At 37.3% G+C, this 20566-nt stretch overlaps 1 protein-coding gene across 2 annotated transcripts in view; it reads left to right on the top strand.

Annotated features, from left to right (window-relative positions):
- The window catches only part of WDR72 (WD repeat domain 72), a 234461-nt gene that overhangs the window by 47837 nt on the left and 166058 nt on the right, over nucleotides 1-20566 (top strand). For both annotated transcript variants that reach the window (XR_012091494.1, XM_008016545.3), the window contains exons 8-13: nucleotides 971-1116; nucleotides 1499-1595; nucleotides 6060-6201; nucleotides 6904-7149; nucleotides 10482-10702; nucleotides 12846-13041. Coding sequence is in view for 1 of the 2 variants with exons in the window: in XM_008016545.3 (XP_008014736.3) it covers nucleotides 971-1116; nucleotides 1499-1595; nucleotides 6060-6201; nucleotides 6904-7149; nucleotides 10482-10702; nucleotides 12846-13041 (1048 nt within the window). In the remaining variant the exon portion in view is untranslated. The remainder of the gene's footprint in view (nucleotides 1-970; nucleotides 1117-1498; nucleotides 1596-6059; nucleotides 6202-6903; nucleotides 7150-10481; nucleotides 10703-12845; nucleotides 13042-20566) is intronic.

The following is a 20566-nucleotide window of genomic DNA, read 5'->3' as shown; positions in this document are numbered from 1 at the left end:
TACCTGGCTAATTTTTGTATTTTTAGGAGAGACTGGGTTTCACCATGTTGGTCAGGCTGGTCTTGAACTCCTGACCTCGTGATCTGCCCGCCTTGGCCTCCCAAAGTGCTGGGATTACAAGCATGAGCCACCGCGCCCAGCCTGACATATAAGTTTTTAACTCTTTAACAAAATTAGGATATACTACTACATATTTAATATCACGCTATATGCAACAGTTTTGTATCCCAAAATATTATATATGTAGTAGTATATCCTAATTTTATTAACAACAGACAATAATAACAATAAATATTTAGCTCTAAATTATTTTCAAAATTTGGTGTATATACTTTAGAACTCAAATATACTTCTCACTTACATAGTTTGATTATATTTTTAGATGTTTTACGTTTTCTACTTTGTCACTGCATTTGTTTTAAGAGGCACAAGCATTATTTTCTGGTGAATATGTTCACTGACATTTCCAAGAAGAAAGAAAAGCTAAGTTGCCATCATTTCATAACATTTATTTTTCTTTAAAGTTTTGTATAACTGGCTCAGTTAACAAAAACTGTACAGTCTTACTTGTATGGTGATAATGTATTTTTGAACAAAGGTTTAAAAGTATATGGTCTAACAAAAGATTTATGTGATATACATTTTTTATGTGCATAATAAATTTTCAAATGTAAAACTTGGAGTACTCATTATGGAAAGAAATTACTTAGAAATTTGGGGATTTGGGGTTTCTATGTTTAGTGTACACACTCTGGAATGATATAACCAGATGAACTTTATCTACTGAAACCTACCCTAAGATAAATATAAGTCAGTAAGTGATGGTAAAAATTATCTTAATATGTGAGTATAGTATGGTCTGTTATCAATGCTTACTCTGTTGTTATATTATTACTATCATAATTTATATTCATCTTATTGGCAGACTAGATTTAAACCTTTGATAATGCGCATCAATTTCATATTTTAGGTTTATGATTATTGTGATTTTTCCCTTCTGCTGACTGAAGTTAGCAGAAACGGGCAGTTCTTTGCTGGTGGAGAAATGATTGCTGCCCACAGAATCCTCATCTGGACAGAAGATGGTCACAGTTACATCTATCAGCTGCTGAACAGGTGGGCTCAGATGGGAGCGGTATACAAAACATTCAGGTAGAAAATGAACTTTGGGAGGTTTATTATGGAAAAATCCCTGCATGCTGCCCATGATCAAAAACCAGAACAAAACAACTTTGGCACTAGAAGATTTACTCTGGGCTTGGTAGGCTTCAGCCTTTGTACAAAACAGCAGGGGATGGAGGAATGAGATTAACCATGTATAACTTGTACAGCTGGTGCTGGGTTTTCAAAAAGTCACTTGTAATTATGAACCCAACAATTTCTAAGTAGAGTTTAGAAACTTGAACGGTACCATCCGGCTTTTAAAAGTGGGAGGGGGGAAAAGAACGAATAAAGAACCTCAGAGTTCTAAACTTTGCTTTTTATTTTTGCCATGCAGTGGGCTTTCAAAAAGCTTAAACCCTGTTGATGGAAGAGTGCTTAAAGAGTCCATTTATCCTCATTTACTGTGCTCTACTTCTGTGCAGGAAAATAAGGTAATGCAAGAAAAGAGTGACTGCCTCAAAGCTGTTTCACTCAGTTTCTTGGATAAGTGTTGCTTTGTCTGTCAGAGTCAGGCTTGAAAAAATGGAATTGAAGCATCCCATCAAGTTGTTAATGAGAAAATCAAGTTTAATTGTCAATGGCTACCAAAGAGAAAACTTTGTCTTTAAAAATCTACTATGTTTAAGTCTGTGTTTTAAGTTTATAATGAAACAATACATATTTACTATAGGAAAATTATAAATGTTGAAAAGAAAGGAGCCATTAAAATTCCTAATTTCACCACAGTAAATATTCACTGAGTTTTTTTTTTTTACTTTGTTGTATTTATTTACTTATTTTGATTGAAAAATTTTCAAATATTTGGAAAAGTTGCAAGAGTATTGCAGTAATTATTCATATACACTTTACCTAGATTCACCAGTTGATAACATTTTGCTATATTTACTTTCTTTCTCATTCTCTCTCTGTCTCTCTCTGCATTTGTGTGTGTGTGTGTATACGTACAAGCACATACACACACACCACACATTTTTTTCACTGACCCTTGTGATAAATGGTGTGACAAAACATTGTTAAACTTTTTTATGTATCTACTCCAATTTTTAAACTTTATGGAATGTTTTATATTCTGTTTCTTTACTTAATCATATATTGATACCATTTTCAGATGTATTTAGCTATTGTTACGAATAAATTTTCTTGGTAAAACAAATATAATTACACTTTTGGCAGAGGGTTGAGAATATAATTGTGAGCTTATTACTTGACTGAATCATACCTTTGACACTCTAGGAAGCCTGAAAATTTAAGCAGTTATTTTATTTCAGTAGTGTTATCCAAAGTGTTTTTTTTTTTTTTCCTAAGCCTTTGGACTTTGTCATCAGTTAATTATCCAAAAACGTATTTCATGGCGAGTGGAAGAGTTTTGAATTATTGATGTGTCAACCAGGGAAGCATGCTACTTTCAACAGAATGATGGTTTGCTTAATTAGGCAGCATAGCTGTTGGAAATCCTACAGCTCAGTGATTGTCGCTTTAACATATCTGTGAGGTTTTGTTGTGAAAACTTGATTAAGAAACTGTCAGCCAAAAATTAGAACCCCAAGTGCCACTGGGACGCAAGCAAACTTTATAATTATGGCATGCATCAAAGGACTATTTCTAAAATTACCTGTGGGCAGCAATAGGTTTTGCTGTTGATCACAAAACCAGTACTGGGGCTTCCTTAGAAAGGCGTATTTAGTTATTTTTTTAAAGGATCTGCTCTTTTCCTCCTTAGCTTTGAATGCGTTTTTACAAAGCACAGTTTGCCCTGAAAGCCAATGATCAGTTGTGCCTTTTAGGGGCTTCTTGTTCCTGAAAATTTCAATGTTATATATAACCATGAGGAAAGAGTACAACAATGAAAAAATAACTAATCTCATGGGAAGTTACCTTGCTTTGTTTCTCAAAATGCAAAGACATAAACTTATAGGTGTTTTACCAATAATTCTTGTTTAAACAACCATCGATGTTTCTGTATCTTAAAAGTGAGAAATGCCTAGAAGCCAGTGAAATGTGAATAGAATAATTGGAAACCAGAAAAAGTTGGTCTGCCTGTCCTTACTTGCCTTTTATCCAGGGCATAAAGTCAGACTTTCTTCCCCTTATTCAGACATCACCAGTGTTCACTAAATATAAGAGTCCTTAGTCTCTCTTGCAGTTACCAAGTAATGAAGGCATTGTTGTAGGATGCAGAGATGAATTTGATACATTCAGTGAGCTTAGAAAGGACTGCTCTGTAAGCAGGTAGTATTGTCCGGACTCATTTTTTGGAGTGATACCATAGAATTAAATCTCCAGGTTTGACAGTAACAGGTTCTCAGAATTACTGTTTGTAAATGCCCATGTACATATCTGCTGATGGAGTTGCAGTGGTAAGAATGAGGATTCGTCTTTCCTTCCAATAGCTGCATGAGGATCTCCCTAGCTTCAAATCACAGCTGGTAATTGCTGAGGCCTGTGGTGCAGGGGCTCTGGCTGTTGAGATAAGGAACTGGGTTTCCCAGGGTCTCAGCGACAGAGTAAGGCTGCTGTACTGAGATGGGAATAGCTGGGATAGAAACAGCCTAAGGACTCCAAACAAAAACTGTGTGTGAAAGAACTAAGAGTAATGGTGATGATGATGATGATGATGATGGTGATGATGATGATAAAAACTTCATTTGAGTCCTTATTATTGTCAGACATACAAACGACCTCATTTACTTTAGTTGCCACCAGGATCCCATGTTGAAACTGATGTTCAGAGAGGTGAATTCCCAGGATTTGAACTCAAATGGTTTAGCCCAAATCCAGTAATGGGTTTTGGAGTGAGTTTCTCAATTGTTCTGAGAAAAGAATAACCAGAATTGTTAAAATTAAATAGGGACTAAATGTCAGGGACTATTCTGTGTACCTTATGTTTATCTACTCATTAATCCTTACACCAATCCCATATAGCAGGTGCTTTTATTAGTCTTATTTCACAGTTAGGGAAAATGAGACAGTGAGGTGTACTAAATTGCCTACAGTAACCAACTTGCTCTTTCAATAGAGCTAGGATGTGGTAAAGCCAGGATTGAAATCCAGGCAGTTAGCCCCAGGGATTTCAGTGCTAATGACTATGTTTTATTACCTCCTGGATGATGGAGACTCTCACGATGAACACTGTGATGAAAAATCGGAATTCACATGGTAAGGGACTATGAAGAGGTTTTCAGGTGAATAGCAGAACTAGAAGGAACTGTTTGGGAGGAGGAGGAGCGAGGGACCAAGGGGTGAGTGTGAGCAACTGAGAAGCGGCAATGTGAAAGGTAAAGGCAGAGGGCATGAGAGCAACAGCGAACTTCAACTGCAGGGGCAAAGCACCAGCTGGGAAGAGTTGTGCTACCACCAACTTGAGTAACCCACCAGCCTCTTGGAGCTTCCTTTTCAAATCAGAATAACTAGGGAGTTGGAACAATCAGTTCTAAGTGCCTACAAGGGTGGGAGAGTTTGAATAGCCAATTTAACCAAATTTTATCAACACCATTTCAAATAGCTATAAAAATCATGGCTGTAAGACACCAAAGTGCCCTCTGAGTCTTAAAAAAAATTATTTGGAAACTGACTTTATTGGAACCATTTTCTATGATGCTCTTATTTCTTGGGACTATAGGGAATTAATTACACATCTTGGTTGGATAACCTTGGATTGGTTTCTTATTTTCTGTCATAGTTTCCCTATTTTCATATCAGGATAATGGCAATGTTTACTTAACTACATAGCGTTGTTGTGAAGATTAAATGTAGCAATATCTTGGCCCTTAATAATCACTAATGAATATAATTTTTTCACTAACATGTCTAAATCCACACCTTAAAGCATGTATTTTCTGACTGGGAAGCATCACTTTCCTGGACTTCTTTAATTCTAGCAAGCAATTGGCTTTCTTTTTAGGATGACTTTTACTTCTGCACCAAAGAGAGTTCAGGTTTTGTTTTTGTAATTGCTTGAATGATTTTGATCCCTTAATATCTATGTACCAACCTGCGCGAAGAACAGCTATACTGCCCTGAGAAGGACCAGGGATGCTCAAGATGCATTCACTAGTGAAGGCATAGCTTTAAGAGCACTGGTGCCCAATATTCATATTCTCCTTCAGCAAGATCATAAATTATGTATAATATGTATAATATTATACATAATTTATATAATGTATAACAGTATATATGTATATACACACACATTATAAATTATGGAATCATTTTCCTTTGTGGCCACTTGAGAAATTGGAAATCAAGTATGTTAAACCTGAAAAACAGTCAACAAAAAGTGGAAAACATGGTAACAACACAAAATTACTGTACAAATATGAGTTGTTGCTGTTTTAAGTGACAATTAGAACTATAAAGGAACTATAAAGAAATTAAGCCTTCTTAGTGAACATCTTTAACAGCAAGACATGGGTTGCTGAATCAGAATGACTGGACTCAAAGCCCATTGCTTCCTCTAATCACCTTAGACAAATCAATCTCTTCACTTCACAGGAAAACACAAGTTTTCTTGTTTGTAAAATGAAAACATTGATAGTATCAATTGTATAGGGTTATTGTGAGGATTATTTAACTGAATATGTAGAAAACCCTTTGCAGTAATGTGTACACATAGCTATACACACACACACACACACACACACACAGAGTCAGTAAATGTTAGATACTTTTATTGACTTTCTGAAGTCTATGACTTTGCTTCTTGTTGTTTAAATCCTCTTTAGTCCTAGATCACAGGTTATTTCATTTAATTTACTTGAAAATTTTGAAACAGTGGGAAATAAATTGAAAATATTTACTTCAGTGATTAAGTCTTGTTTCTCCATTTAAAAACAGTGGCCATCTCCCTATAGTTAGAATATTTCCTACATAAAAGCCCACTTTTTGTTTCGGAACAGAGCCGTCCCTTTGTTATGGGCTACATGAATGAGAGGAAAGAGCCTTTTTACAAGGTACTTTTCTCTGGAGAAGTCTCAGGAAGAATTACTTTGTGGCACATCCCTGATGTTCCTGTATCCAAGTTTGATGGTTCTCCTAGAGGTAAGTCAGTTTCCATTTCTAGTCACATGTCTTCTGAGAACAAATTTGTAATTAACTCATTGTTCTTCTAAGTTGAGCAACATGGGACCACAAACAAGAAAAATTTGTTGTGTACTATTATGTATTAAATGACAACATAAAAGCAGGTATAAACACAAAGCTTAGGCCAGGTACGGTGGCTCATGCGTGTAATCCTAGCACTTTGGGAAGCTGAGGCGGGTGAATTGCCTGAGCAAAGGAGTTCGAGACCAGACTGGGCAACACGGTGAAAACCATCTCTACTAAAATACAAAAAAATAGTGGGGCGTGGCGCTGTGCACTTGTAATCTGAGCTACTCAGGAGGTTGAGGCAGGTGAATTGCTTTAACCTGGGAGGCGGAGGTTGTAGTGAGCCGAGATCAAGCCACTGCACTCCAGCCTGGGTGACACAGTGAGACTCGGTCTCAAAAAAAATAAAATAAAATAAAATAAAAATTAAAAACACACACACACACGAACCTTATGGATCTTATATATTAATATAAGCAATATAATTCATGTTAACATCAATTGAACTTAAGAAGAGATGAATGCTGGCAATATGAATCTGGGATAGGCTGTAACACTGTATTCATATTTTTGAAGGGAGGGTGCCTTGATATTTTCCATGTCTATGATGCATTGATAAACCAAATTTTCTTTTTATTTCTATTTTCTTTTTAGAGATACCAGTAACTACCACCTGGACTCTTCAAGATAATTTTGATAAGCATGATACTGTGTCACAAAGTATCATTGACTATTTCTCTGGGCTTAAAGATGGGGCAGGAACTGCTGTAGTCACTTCATCAGAGTATATTCCAAGTCTTGATAAACTAATATGTGGCTGTGAAGATGGGACAATTATCATTACCCAGGCTTTGAATGCTGCCAAAGCAAGACTTCTAGAAGGTGGTTCTTTAGTAAAAGGTCATTGAATTTTATTTGACCCTACTTATTTGATTTATCTAAAACTGCAATTTCAATGAACTGCACTAAAGAAGATTTAGGGGCCTAAAGAATTAGCTGGCATTTGGTGCTATATATGTACATATTTTAATGTTGAAGTAAAACATACATATAGGTTTGTTTGTTTTTTTTTTTTTTTTTAATTCCCTGTAATCCTAGCACTTTGGGGGGCTGAGGTGGGTGGATCACGAGGTCAGGAGATTGAGACCATCCTGGCTAACACGGTGAAACCCCGTCTCTACTAAAAATACAAAAAAAAAAAAAAAAAAATAGCTGGGCGTGGTGGCGGGTGCCTGTAGTCCCAGCTACTCGGGAGGCTGAGGCAGGAGAATGGCGTGAACCTGGGAGGCGGAGCTTGCAGTGAGCCGAGATCGCGCCACTGCACTCCAGCCTGGGCAACAGGGCAAGACTCCACTCCATCTCAAAAAAAAAAAAAAAAAAAAAAAACCTCAGGCAGAAGGTTATATAATAAGAAATGAGTTTTTCTCCTTACTTGCTCTTCCAGTTCCTTTCTCCAAAGGCAAGTGCTGATAACGGTTGATACTCTTCTTGAAATTTTCTACGTGTATACAAGCACATATCAGCATAACAATATACAGTCTTTTAATTATTTTGCACAAATAAAAGTGTATTCTACATGCTTTACTAGAATGTCCTTAAACAAATCTAAATAAAATATTTTGGAGTTCATTCTTTACGAGCTGACTTTAAATAATTAGTAATAATCAAACTTTAATTGCCTATTGGTGTGTAAGTTTTCTAGTTTTTAGCTGCTATGGACAATGCAGAATTGATTATCATTGTACATACATATGAGTATATCTGTATATTAATTCCTAAGAGTAGAATTACCAGATCAACATTTGCTTGCATTTTTAATTTTGAAAATATATGTAAAATATTCTGTAAAGAACTTTCATCAATATGCATGCATTTTCACTAATAGCCTATAAAATGCCTTTTTGCCTCAAACTTTATCTACCAACTTTGTGTGCTATTAAACTTTTTAATCTTTGCTAATCAGGAGAAAAATAGTATTTTCCTGTTTTAATCTGTATTTCTTTGTGAATGAAATATACATGTGTTCTTATACATCTTTCTGCATTTATGCATTACAACAACAAATGCCTATTAAAGTAAATTGTCTTATGTAAGGGAAGGAAATATAGGAGGTGATTGAGATTTAGGATGTGTAGAAAAAAACTGTATACTATTTTATTATTATTATATGAATCGTATTAGAGCATAAGGTCCTTAAGGGTAAGGACTAAATCTCAATTAAAAAAAAAAAGACTTCTTATATTGCCTACTATTGTTCTCAGCTTACTTTGGCCACTTACTAAATGTTACTGACTTGTGCTTCAGTGATTGACTGAAGTGGAGGAGTAAATGGCAATGAACCAAACAGAGGTAATGTACTGGTATACAGCTAAATGGCTGCTGTTAAAAGTTAGTGAAAAAGCGAAGACCTAGCAGTTTTTATCCAGGCTGATTTATCCTAATATCCAGAAAGCAAGGAAAAGTCACATTTAACTTGTAGCAGCTCAATGAACATTCATCCTGGTTTTTTAGGAGATGCAAAGTGAGGATATGCCTGATGGAATAGAAGTTTCTGAAGTATAGGAATAATTCTTTGAGGTTTATTTTCAGTGTGAATAAAGAGAGTTTGTGGTTTATGGTTCTTTCCAATTTGGGGGAGTTTAGCTAGTGATGAAGGAAGAAGCAGTGTGGCTGGTGGGAAGAGTAACCCCCTAGCACAGTAGTATGTCAGTAGTCTTGTGCTCTCATACAGCTGTGATTTGAAATGCCCATATGCCTACCGAGTGCCAAGCAGAGTGCTACAAAATTATAGACATTATCTTATTTATTCCACACAACAGTCTTGTCTGAAGTAAGAACTATTATTATCCTAAATTTTCAGATGTAACATCTGTGGTTAAGAGGGAAAAGGCAACTAGCTAGGGTGACATATCTAGTAAGTGATAGACCCAGGGAAAAAAAGACAGATTCATTTAACAGCAATGCCGTACTCTTAAACATTTTACTTTGCTTTTTCACACTTGGATGCAAGTCACTTAACCTCTCTGAGCCTCAGATGCATTATCTGTAAAGCCAAGAGGTAGAATTAGGTAATCTCTAACATCTTTCAAAGCAAAAATATTTCCTGAAACTTTTCTTTTCTTGTATACTAGACTTAGTCATTCTAATTTAAAGAATGATGGGCTGGGCATGGTGGCTGCCGCCTTTAATCCCAGCACTTTGGAAGGCTGAGGCGAGTGGATCCCTTGAGTCCAGGAGCTTGAGATCAGTGTGAGCATCATGGTGACACCCTGTCCCTGCAAAAAGTACAAAGATTACCTGGGCATGGTGGTGCTCACCTGTGATCCCAGCTATAGGGAGGCTGAGATGGAAGGATCACCCGAGCCCAGGGAGTTTGAGGAATAGAAGTTTTGTCTTATGGTGCCATGATTGCACCACTGCACTCCAGCCTGGTCAACAGCGAGACCCTGTCTCTAAAAAAGAAGAAAAAAGAAAAAAGAATGAAAATAACTAATATTCGCAACTTATTTTTGTGGAGCCAAATGTATGAAGTGTTCACTCTTTTAGAACAGTGTTTACTATTCCATGACACTGGAATTGGTAATTTACTAATGTCCTTAACAATTAATAGACTTCTTTCTTTTCTTTCTTTCTTTCTTTCTTTCTTCCTTTCCTTTCCTTTCCCTTTCCCTTTCCCTTTCCCTTTCCCTTTCCCTTTCCCTTTCCCTTTCCCTTTCCTTTCTTTTTTTGACAGTCTTGCTCTGTTGCCCAGGCTGGAGTACAGTGGCATGATCTCAGCTCACTGCAACCTCCACCTTCCAGGTTCAAGCTATTCTCCTGCCTCAGACTCACGAGTAGCTGGGTCTGTAGGTGCGAGCCACTACATCCAGCTAATTTTTGTATTTTTAGTAGAGATGGGGTTTCACAATGTTGGCCAGGCTGGTCTTGAACCCCTGACCTCAAGCAATCTGCCCATCTCAGCCTCCCAAAGTGCTGATATTATAGGCATGAGCCACCATGCCTGGCCTAGAATTAATAGACTTTGAACAACTAACTGTAGTGCTTCATCGAAAGCGTACTCTGGCTTCTGGTGAGGCACTTGCTTTTCAAGATGATCTAAGGGTTTTCTTAGCCAAGTGCATGCTTTAATTATATGTAATTTCCTTATGTTAAAATTTTATAAAAGAGAATATTGGGATGATTTTCTGAACAAAAATGACATCTGTATTATTTGGTGTTTCATTGTTTTTCAGATTCTCCACCTCCTAAAGTTCTTAAAGGCCACCACCAAAGTGTCACTTCATTACTTTACCCACATGGTCTCTCTTCGAAATTAGACCAAAGTTGGATGTTGTCTGGGGACCTAGACTCATGCGTCATCTTGTGGGATATCTTTACTGAAGAAATTTTGCATAAATTCTTTTTGGAAGCTGGTGCAGTAACAAGTCTTTTGATGTCACCAGAGAAGTTTAAAGTAAGACAAAGAGTAAAATATAACACCTAAATTTGAAAATTATATAACATTATAGAATACTTAATAAGACAAGTAAAAATGGCCCATATTTCCAAAGAAAAGAAAAATATGAGTTCTATGTACTTATAATACAACTGGATGATTTATATATATTTCTAATCTTTCTATATGAATTGTAGTATTATTGTAACTTACATTATACAAATAATTTGGCTGTAAAGCAAAGATTTAGTCAATGCTTAGCTTTACAACAGCCACTTAATTCTTTTTCTTCAAGTACTTACAGCTATTTTTTTCTTCTAGTTCTGTATCTTCATTTTTAATGGAATTATCTTTTAAAAATAGAAGTAGATACTTAAGGCAAAAACAAGCCAAACAATATAGGAATCTATAAATTAGAAATTAACTTTTGACTTCAATAACTTCCATTTTGTGGTGAGCCGAGATCATGCCAGTGCATTCCAGCCTGGGCAACAAAGCAAGACCTTGTCAAGAATTTCTTTTTATAATAATATTGATAAATAGTTGCATTTGCGTGTGTGTGTGTGACAGCATCTCACTTTGTCACCCAAGCTGGAGTACAGTGGCTTGATCATGGCTCACTGCAGCCTCAACCTTCTGGGCTCCAGGGATCCTCCTGCCTCAGCCTCCCAAGTAGGTGAGACTGCAGGCATGAAGTCCAGCTACTGTTTTTTATTTTTGTTTTTGTAGAGACAGGATCTTGCTTTGTTGCGCAGGCTGGTCTCCAACTCCTGGATGCAAGGAATCTTCCCACCTCTGCCTCCCAAAGTGCTGGCATTATAGGTGTCAGCTATTGCGTCCAGCACATTTTCTTCTTAAATGGGTTTTTATTTGCTTATTCATTTATTTAACAGAGAATGAACTTTAATAAGTTTGTGAGCATCTACCTTATCAGGGGCAAAATGAAATCGCTTTAGGTAGAATTTTCTTATGAAATGTCAACTTAAATTCAGCTTTTGTAAAGTTGACTTTAAAAAAAAAAACATGAGCAAACAACTTTTGTGTTTCCTCTGTCGTAAAAGGACATGGTAACACAGGTAAAATGATTTTTTAAGTCAGTTAATTGGCTTATAAATATTGTTTCTCGATAGTCTATTCCTAACCATAAGATTTGTGTTCACATGGTCTGTGTGTGTACGTATGTAAGTTTCCTGGAGCACGTTGGACTGCCTGCTCTAGAAGCTGTGGGATGGGCAGGTTCTCCAGGAGATAGAATGGTTAGGGAAAAATGGCATATGATTCATTCGGCAAGTCTAGGCTCCAGATCTATCACACCTGCCATTTTGTGATTTTTTTTCCTTACGATTTCTGGAGTCCACTTAATAAAGAGTTAGGAAAGAAAACATGTACCCCAGTACTCCCCGCATACCCGCCTCCAGAGAGGTTAATGATGAGTATTGGGTGTCTCAAGGTCTCCAAACTGATGCTTTAAACAAAACAGCCAAAATTCTGGCTAGATCATGAGAATCCACCTTGGATAGTAATTGTCCTAACTTGTTCAAGGTAACCACATGCTGACTTTTAAAAAAGTATCTTAAGGATTATTGTCCTGGGAGCCTATTTTTGGTCCTAATGTCTTTGAGGCTGTACATTCAGTTGGAGCTATCTAATGCTTACCTCTTTTAGATTGTGTCTACACTGAGTTTCCTGTTTGGATTAGAATCTGTATAGTTCTGGGAACAGCACCAAATCACATTTTGAGGCTTTAAGTGGAAAATATCAGCTCATGATACCCTTGGGCCTAAGCTTGTGTCTACAAATAGCTTCTTTTTGTGGCAACAAATTAGTTCTGGGGTTTATTTTATTCTGCATTATTTCCGATGTCTGCCTCACTGCCTGAATTTGCTGAGTGATGGTCAAGTCCTTCATTTATCTCATAAGTAGATCTGTCCCGGATTCATCTTGTGACCTTCCTGAGAAGTTGTTGAACTTAGACTCTACTCAGTGTTTAAAGCTCCCCTGTAGAGGGTTACATGGAAAGGTGCTGTAGAAAGCAGAAATATCCTTTTTGTAAATGGGGCTTTAACAAAACTTTTGTATGTTACTGGGAGGAAAAAATCTGACTTACTCATAAAGAAAGCATTTGACTATTTACTTATATAAGCATGTTGTTTTTTCACAGCTAAGGGGTGAGCAGATAATTTGCTGTGTGTGCAGTGACCATTCCGTGGCTCTCCTTCACCTTGAGGGAAAAAGTTGCCTCCTGCGTGCCCGGAAGCACCTTTTTCCTGTGAGGATGATAAAATGGCACCCCGTTGAGAATTTTTTAATTGTTGGATGTGCAGATGACTCAGTCTATATTTGGGAAATTGAAACAGGTAAATTGAAATTTTGCCCCTTTCATTCTTTATATATTTATGATGTACAAGCGTTTGACCAGATGGAAAGTTTCAGAGAAGACGCGGTGATGACCTCACTTGCTTTAACCTTTGTTTGGGTTGCATTTAATGGCTTCAGTTAAAGGCATGTGTGCAAAATAAAACACAGCGGCCTAAGTCAGATCCTGACCAACTGATGATTAGCTGACAGGGCAGTGCACAGGAATGAGCCGGATATTTCTGGAAGCTATAAATAAAAACATAAGTTATCTACTTTAATTATTAACAAGAGAGAAATTTAGTGTCCTACTGGTCTCAAATTATCATTAAATTCTGCTTTCTTCAGCATGCTCACCATCTCAGCAACATTTTGAGCTAATTGATGATCAGTAATAATGGAATATAATTAATTGTAAAACTCCAAAAAGTTGAGTCAGGAAAACTGAAAACTGAGTGGCTCAATTGAACTTTTGATATCATATCCTAGAGAATGTAGAGTTTGAACTTTAAAATAAAAAAAAAAAAACTACTACATAACTAAAGATTGAGAGTAATACATTCCAGAAAATGCTGGAATATATCAAATAAGGTGAGGTAATTAATGAATGTGAGTCAGGGGAGTTCGTTTGAGAGTACATTTCACTGAATCTATAGCATGATTTTTATTGATTAATCAGTGGTGGTTTTATGTTGGGTGTTATTAACAGACTGGGATAGTTTATGATATTATAGTTTAGAGCCATACTTCACCAAAATAATTGCTATTTTCTTTGCATTTGACTGTTGTGTGTAAGTGATGATGACTAATGTACTAGTGTTTAGAGGGTGCAACCTCATACTGCCTTACATTTGTAAATTGTTTTATAGCTTTGATGGACTTTCCTGCTCATTTTCCCCTTAGATTCTCACAGCTTCTGAGGTAGGTTGGAGAAGTATTATTCACTATTTTATTGATGAGGAATTTGCAGATGTGATACATAAATGTACAAGACTGTACAGCTAATAAATGGTGAACCAGTTTGAGGATCTTGCTTGTTCTTTGCACGATATACACAAAATTAGGAGAGTTTTGGAATTCTTGATTTGAGCAATACAGTTAAGTACAATAGATAAAATAGGCCCTAAAGCCTGGGCTTGCCTCCAGAGCCTGTTAATAGGACCTCGGATCATATTACACTGCTGCTTTGCTTGTCAATCTCCTCATCTGTGAAATGGGATAATAATACTGCCTTCCTGTCAGGATTAAATGAGCTAATACCTACAATGCTTGTAAACAGTACCTGCAGGTGGTTAGCCCTTAGTGATGGTTGACTATTGTTACTATCAACAAATGCAGCGAAGTCTTGACTTCTGCTTGTAAAATAAAGCCTGTAAATCACATATGCTTATTAATGTGCCCAATTGCATTTTTAATTGTGAACACTTGGTAACTAAACTTATTTTTCATGGGTGATAGAATCCAGCAAGAATAAATAAATACCTGGGCACCCCCGAGTGTTCATGGTCCCCTTTTCCCATCGGGACACCCTCAGTCTATGTAACTTTTTATTTATGTATTTTTTTGGCAGAGTGGGAAGTAAAGCAAAGCCAAACTGTTAGTACTTCTTGAGATTATATTTATTCCCATTCTGTATTTTAATTTTGTTATTTCTCTTATATACTCCCTCAAATACATAACCAAATTTTGAAGAACGTTTGAAAAATAGATACAAAGAAAAACAAATAATCCTATCCTACTAATTAATAAGTGCTATTAATATTTTGATCTACTTTCTGTCAGACATTTTTCTATGTCAATAAATAGATATTTACTGTATTTTAGTCTATATTTTATTTCAGTCACAGTCCTGGCAGGAAACTGAAGTCAACCCAGATGGGTCAAATGAAGAGACTTGAATGAAAGGACTGTTTATAGAGGTGTGGGCAGGGATTAGGGACCAGGCAAGGAACGGATGGTGAGGGTCCCCAGCACCCAGGCACTGGCAGCATCAGGAAGCTCTGGCCACCTCTAGGACTGAAACAAAAAGAGGAGAAAACATTGTTGCTGGGATCCAGTGAGAGTTGAAGCTGAGGAGGAGTGGTCACCCCATGAAGTCATAGAACAGAAGCAACTCCTGCCAGAGATGCAGGAGTCACATAGAGAGGGGAGGGTTGGAAGAAATTCTTTCTTCTTCTGCAGTCACCTCCATTAATTTAATCCACTGGAAGTGAGAGGGGAAGGGCATTCAGTTCTAGGCATCAGCCTCCCTGTGCACAAAGAAGGAAGGACACAGAGGGTAGGAAAGGATGGAGTGTGTTGTCACATGGACAATAATCGATACAGTTGTCATTATGGACATACTAGGCTTTAATTGAGGAATCTCCTATAGTTGGTTATTTATACTGTTTTCTATAAAAAAGTTTATTTTAGAATTTCCATATCAAACAATATGCACAGGTTTAGTGCCAAAGTAACCTACAGAATATAAGTTGTTCATCTTTTGGTTATCTGTATTAATAGTTTAAAAACAATCTCAACTCATCTTAAGATGAGCTTGTAATTGGTGATGATAGTATTAGTGATTCTACCCAGACCTTCACATTTGTGACGAACCTCTTCACTTCTTAAAGCACCATTCCATTGACCACCTCCTTTGAGCCTCACAACACCCTGTGAAGGTGGCTGGTGGCCCAACTTTCTGTATCACATTCATTTCTTTTGAGTAAGTTTATGTTGTTCCTTTATTCTTGTGTCTGGTGTTGCCTTTGTTGTGTTTTGCCTTTAATCTCTGCGATTTTAATTTTGGTTACAATGTAGTGAATTATGTTTTCTTTTCCAAGTCGGATTTCAGCTGGCTAAGATGCTTCCATCATGTTTACTGTCCTTGATTTCTGTTTTATTCTCTACTTGTAAAGGTTGAATGGTCTGAGATCCGGAAGTGTTTCCATTTAAATTTTCATAAAGCTAGGGGGAAAATACCAACTAAAGCCAAAACAGGCTGAAAACAGCTATTTGAAGGTGTGGAATATACTAGCTCATGGATGTGCCTGGCACACAAATGATGAATGAATGAGTGAACTAATTAATCCAAATGCTCTTGCCTCAGTAGATTGAGTATGAATGTTCACCTTAACATTGGCCAATTGTGGCTCTTAGATCCTGGCTGCCCAATTGTAAACAGGTTCTTAGCTTTCTGCTTCAAGTCTTCCTTAGGGTTTTGGAGTTCACGGGGCATGTCTCACCTCCTGAAGTGAAGGTCTGTGTATTTCGTGTTCCAGTCAATTTTTCCCGGGCCTTGGCCTTTTAGTTTTGCTATTCTCTCCATAGGGTTCACACTTAGTTCCACGTGAACAGACCTATTCCTACTTTCATTTCTCCAGCACTCTGCTTCTCTAACTACGTGAAGGAGGAATAAATTGACATAAAGGTATTTATCAGATCTTTCAACACTAGAGCAATTCCAGAGCCCACAGAGAGAAAATAGGAGGTGTTAGTGGGATAAGAGTTTTGAGGAAAGGGGACTAGAAAGAAAAGGCAGGAAAAGGGGCTTGAAGCCAAAAGTAATTAATTCTCAACTTATCAAAAGTCTGCCTTGGTGGGAGCTTGGGAAGTTTGGGGTATAGCGTAAGTCCCTGTGCCACCTTTCCTTGGTTATAGAGGACAGGATGTGAGGCCCCTTCCGTTTTTCACAAATACTTTATAACAGCCTGTTCTCACTTTACTTATGAGTCTCTTTGGCAGAATACACAAGCATATTCGAGAGTCATGTACCACTGTGCCTATTTCATCTTGGACTGATAAGGGGTGTTTCTTTCTGTGATAGGTGGCATAGTGAGATGGATGACAGGGTAAATTTTGGGATCGTAGGTTGGCACACTTATCTCTTGGAAGTGGCAAACAACTGAGGTAAAGAAATGTTTGTGTGACACTGAGGGCCCTCGTCCTCTGGCTAAAAATGTAATGTTGCCAGGTTAGGAGTGATGAGGGCATCTAGTTTTGCTTATTGATTTGCCGGATATCCCACGATGTATAGGCCTGATTAGGAAAGGAAAATATTGCAGATGTCATTTTGATTAATATTTGAGCTCCCACAGTGTATTTGGGACTGACAACTCTGGGCGGCTTGGTCGCCCTCATTGCTGTGAGACACAATAGGGGTAATAATGTATTACTGATTTTATTTTCCCTAAATTACATACCAGAAATAAATCTTAGCTCTGAGCTAATTATTCTTTTAAGAATTGAATTGAAAATAATTCTGAGTACTACTCTTTTCACCGTAGTGGATTTACATAGCAGATAATTTGTCTAATGAATTTCTTATACGTTATTAACGTAACTTTCTATTGAAGGTCTTCTGTTAAGTGTACAAGCTATGTTGGGAAATACGCCATATTAAGTAATTGCATTGTGTGTGTGTGTGTGTGGGACAATGAAATCTTGTTTGCTTAAAAATAATACTTTTTAAAAATATCTTAAGATGGATCAGAAACACTTTTTTTCTGTAGAGGGCTGGATAATAGATGTTTTCTGCTTTGTGGTCCATAGATCTTTGTTGCAATTACTGAACTCTCCTGTTGTAGCATAAGTGAAGCCATAGACACTACATAAAGGAGAGGGTGAGGCTGTGTTTCAATAAAATTTTACTTACAACAACAGGCAGCAGGCTGGATTTGGCCTGCATCTATAGTTTACAGGGCCCTGAGAATGATGGTTTTTTTTTTTAAAGACATTGATTTCATAATAACTCATTCTTAAAGCAGCAGAAAATGTTTAATCCATTAGACCTCACTGTAAGCAGGAGGGGCATAGTTATACCCGTTTTACCAGTGAGGAAATGGAACACAGAGAAGTTTTGTGAGTTTGAACATCCCCAGAGTAGGTGTTGGCACAGGCACTAGATTGTATGTCTCCTTCCATTCTGGTGTGTTCTTCACTTATTGTGCAATAGGAACATCTCTTGCAGATGGAGGTCACCTTTTGAGACTGTCAAGCAGGGAATTAGATAAGAACAGCTTTGCAAAGAAAGGAGATGGCTGCCAGGAAGCCTGCTACAAGATCTCCTAAAGGAGAGGGTCTCTGGCTGTCTTTCAGAGCTTGACTCTAAATTTACACGTAGTTCTAACGGCTCTGGTCATCTGATTTCTCAGATGACAGATTAGCCGCAGCAAATTACAAGCGGGGAGGCTGTTTGTGGCGGGCACTCTGATAGCAGAAGTGACAGCTGATGGGAAGGGAGGAGAAGCAAAAGCTATGTATCACTGCTCAGCGCTGTCTTTCTTGTGCTCATAGGAAGATATGTGCCAAAATATAAAAATGCTGAAATTGCTCCCGCTGTTCAGCAAGTTCCCACAGATCTCTGCACAGACCACGAGAAGCTGCCAGTCCACATCCCGTGACTCCTATTGGGGAACTGGGCTGGCTTCTTCCCAGATACTGCTGGGGCTCCAGGAAGAATATTTAAAAGTATTATATCCGTGGTGGATTCCGGACCTAAGGACATCTCCGAAGCAGCTTGGGGCTTGGGTTTAGGGGACTGAAGTCTTTGACCAATTAGTAGGTAGAAATCAGGGTCCAGGGGACTCTGTTTTTGTTCATTTCTTCCAGTTCCTGCTCAGGCATGGCATGAGCACCCAGCCTCTGATTATGGCATGGTTTCTATGGGAAAATACACTCCAAGTTTTAAAACAAACATTTTTTATGCAGAGCATTGAAACAAAACCTGTTCGTAAGAAATTAAGGAAGTAAGGAAGAAGATTCGTTTCAGAGTTATTTTCACCACAGGTGTTAAATTTTCTTTCTTTTTTGCCTTGCCAGCAGGAAGTCAAAACTTCCATGTTTTAATTTCTTTTTCTTATTAGAATTAGTAGTAGTTAGCTGGAAAATTATTCAATCCACAATACTGCGAAGTGGAGCATTTGTTCTTCCACGTTTTCAAAGTGCATAGGCTTAGAAATAACTAAATTAGAAAGTTTTTAAAAGAAAAAAGAAAAAGATAAAAGTATAAAGAAATGAGTTTTGTCAACCAATAGCTAATAGCTCATGTTTTTCAAAAATATTCAGTGTTTAATCTTGTCCTATAGATTTGAGTTTGCTTTAATAGTTTACAGTGAGGGGTATGTAGAATATGTGCAAGACACAGTTTTTCAGAAATATAGCCATGTTTGCCTCAGTAGACTAGAATTGTGTGGTTAAATTCCTACTTTGCCACACCAAAATATCATACAAGTTTACTACATGGAGAAGTAATTTGCCAGTTCACAGGTTTTTACTTGGTCACCTTCTTTTACGGTATACAACATCTAGTGTTCCCATACATATAAAATAACATTACAATTTACACTAGTGACCAACTATACCATTCTGAGAAACAATATTGCTTGGTTTTCTCCTCAAGGTCACCACTTTGTAGATATCAGGGCAAGGTTGTGTTGTGTTGACAGTCTCGTCAGCATAACCAGTATACGATTTTCATTATAGGTATGTTAAGGGTAGGTTTGGGGTATGCCGCATCCTGCAGGTAATAGTCTCTCTAGTATGTCATTTTCTCGAAGCCACGTTATTTTGTTGTGGTAGATTACAGATGGAACCCTCTTGGGATGATTGGTTTTAGAAAAGAAAAATAGGATACATTAAAGTATAGGGTGGGATTTTTCCTGTATCACCTTTTCCAGACCTCTTTCTTCTTTATTATAATAATTACTGATGTTATTACTCAACATATATTTTTAGTTTACTGACCATTTTTTGAATCTTTGTTTCTGTCTCCTTTGCCCTAGTTATCACAGTTCCACTGCAATTTGTGATTTTGGTTCATGCAATATTGTACATGTGCACGTTTGCATGTGTATGCACGTGCTTTTGTATATGAACTTTGCAGTTTAGCTACAAAATATTTACACAGTTGTCAGAATCTGATCTCTTAAGTAGGTGACAATGTCCAGAGGAGTTATGTACATGAGCCCTGGGAGTCAGCTTGCCTGGGTTTGAATTCTTGTTCTACTCTTTTTATTCTATATTACATAAATCAAGTTTGAACTCCTCAAAACACCGTCTCTTAATGGCAGCGAGGGCTGAATAAACATGATCTATTATTTATTATAAATCCTTCATGAATTACAGTACTAGTGTGTGCTAAGGATTCATTATTCCTGACTCCTTAGCTCCTTCTCTCCATTCTAGTTGTGCTCAATAATTATTTCCTGTTCTGGTGAAATGCATACCACTGTGAAGGACACTAGAATTATCGCATATGGTTTCCTTCCTTAAAGAGCTTTCAGTGTAATCGGGGAAAACTTGTACCTCTGAAACAATTTTAAAAAATATAAAGCAACATATAAGAATGTGGCATATGGAATATACTAAAGTATCCAAATGTACCGGTAAGTTTTCCTGTGGGGAGTTTTACAACTTGTTCCCATAGCACAATGCACTTCCCCTCTCATACTTACACTTCTGGGGTTAACATCTGTCTTTCTCACTAATCTGAAAACATCTTGAGGGCAAGAATTCTGCCTGTGTGGTTCACTGTTCTATTTCTAGAAG

The sequence above is a fragment of the Chlorocebus sabaeus genome, chromosome 26, assembly GCF_047675955.1.
Source record: "Chlorocebus sabaeus isolate Y175 chromosome 26, mChlSab1.0.hap1, whole genome shotgun sequence".
In the NCBI taxonomy this organism is placed as follows: Eukaryota; Metazoa; Chordata; class Mammalia; order Primates; family Cercopithecidae; genus Chlorocebus; species Chlorocebus sabaeus.
This window is presented reverse-complemented; position numbering and strand designations above follow the sequence as displayed.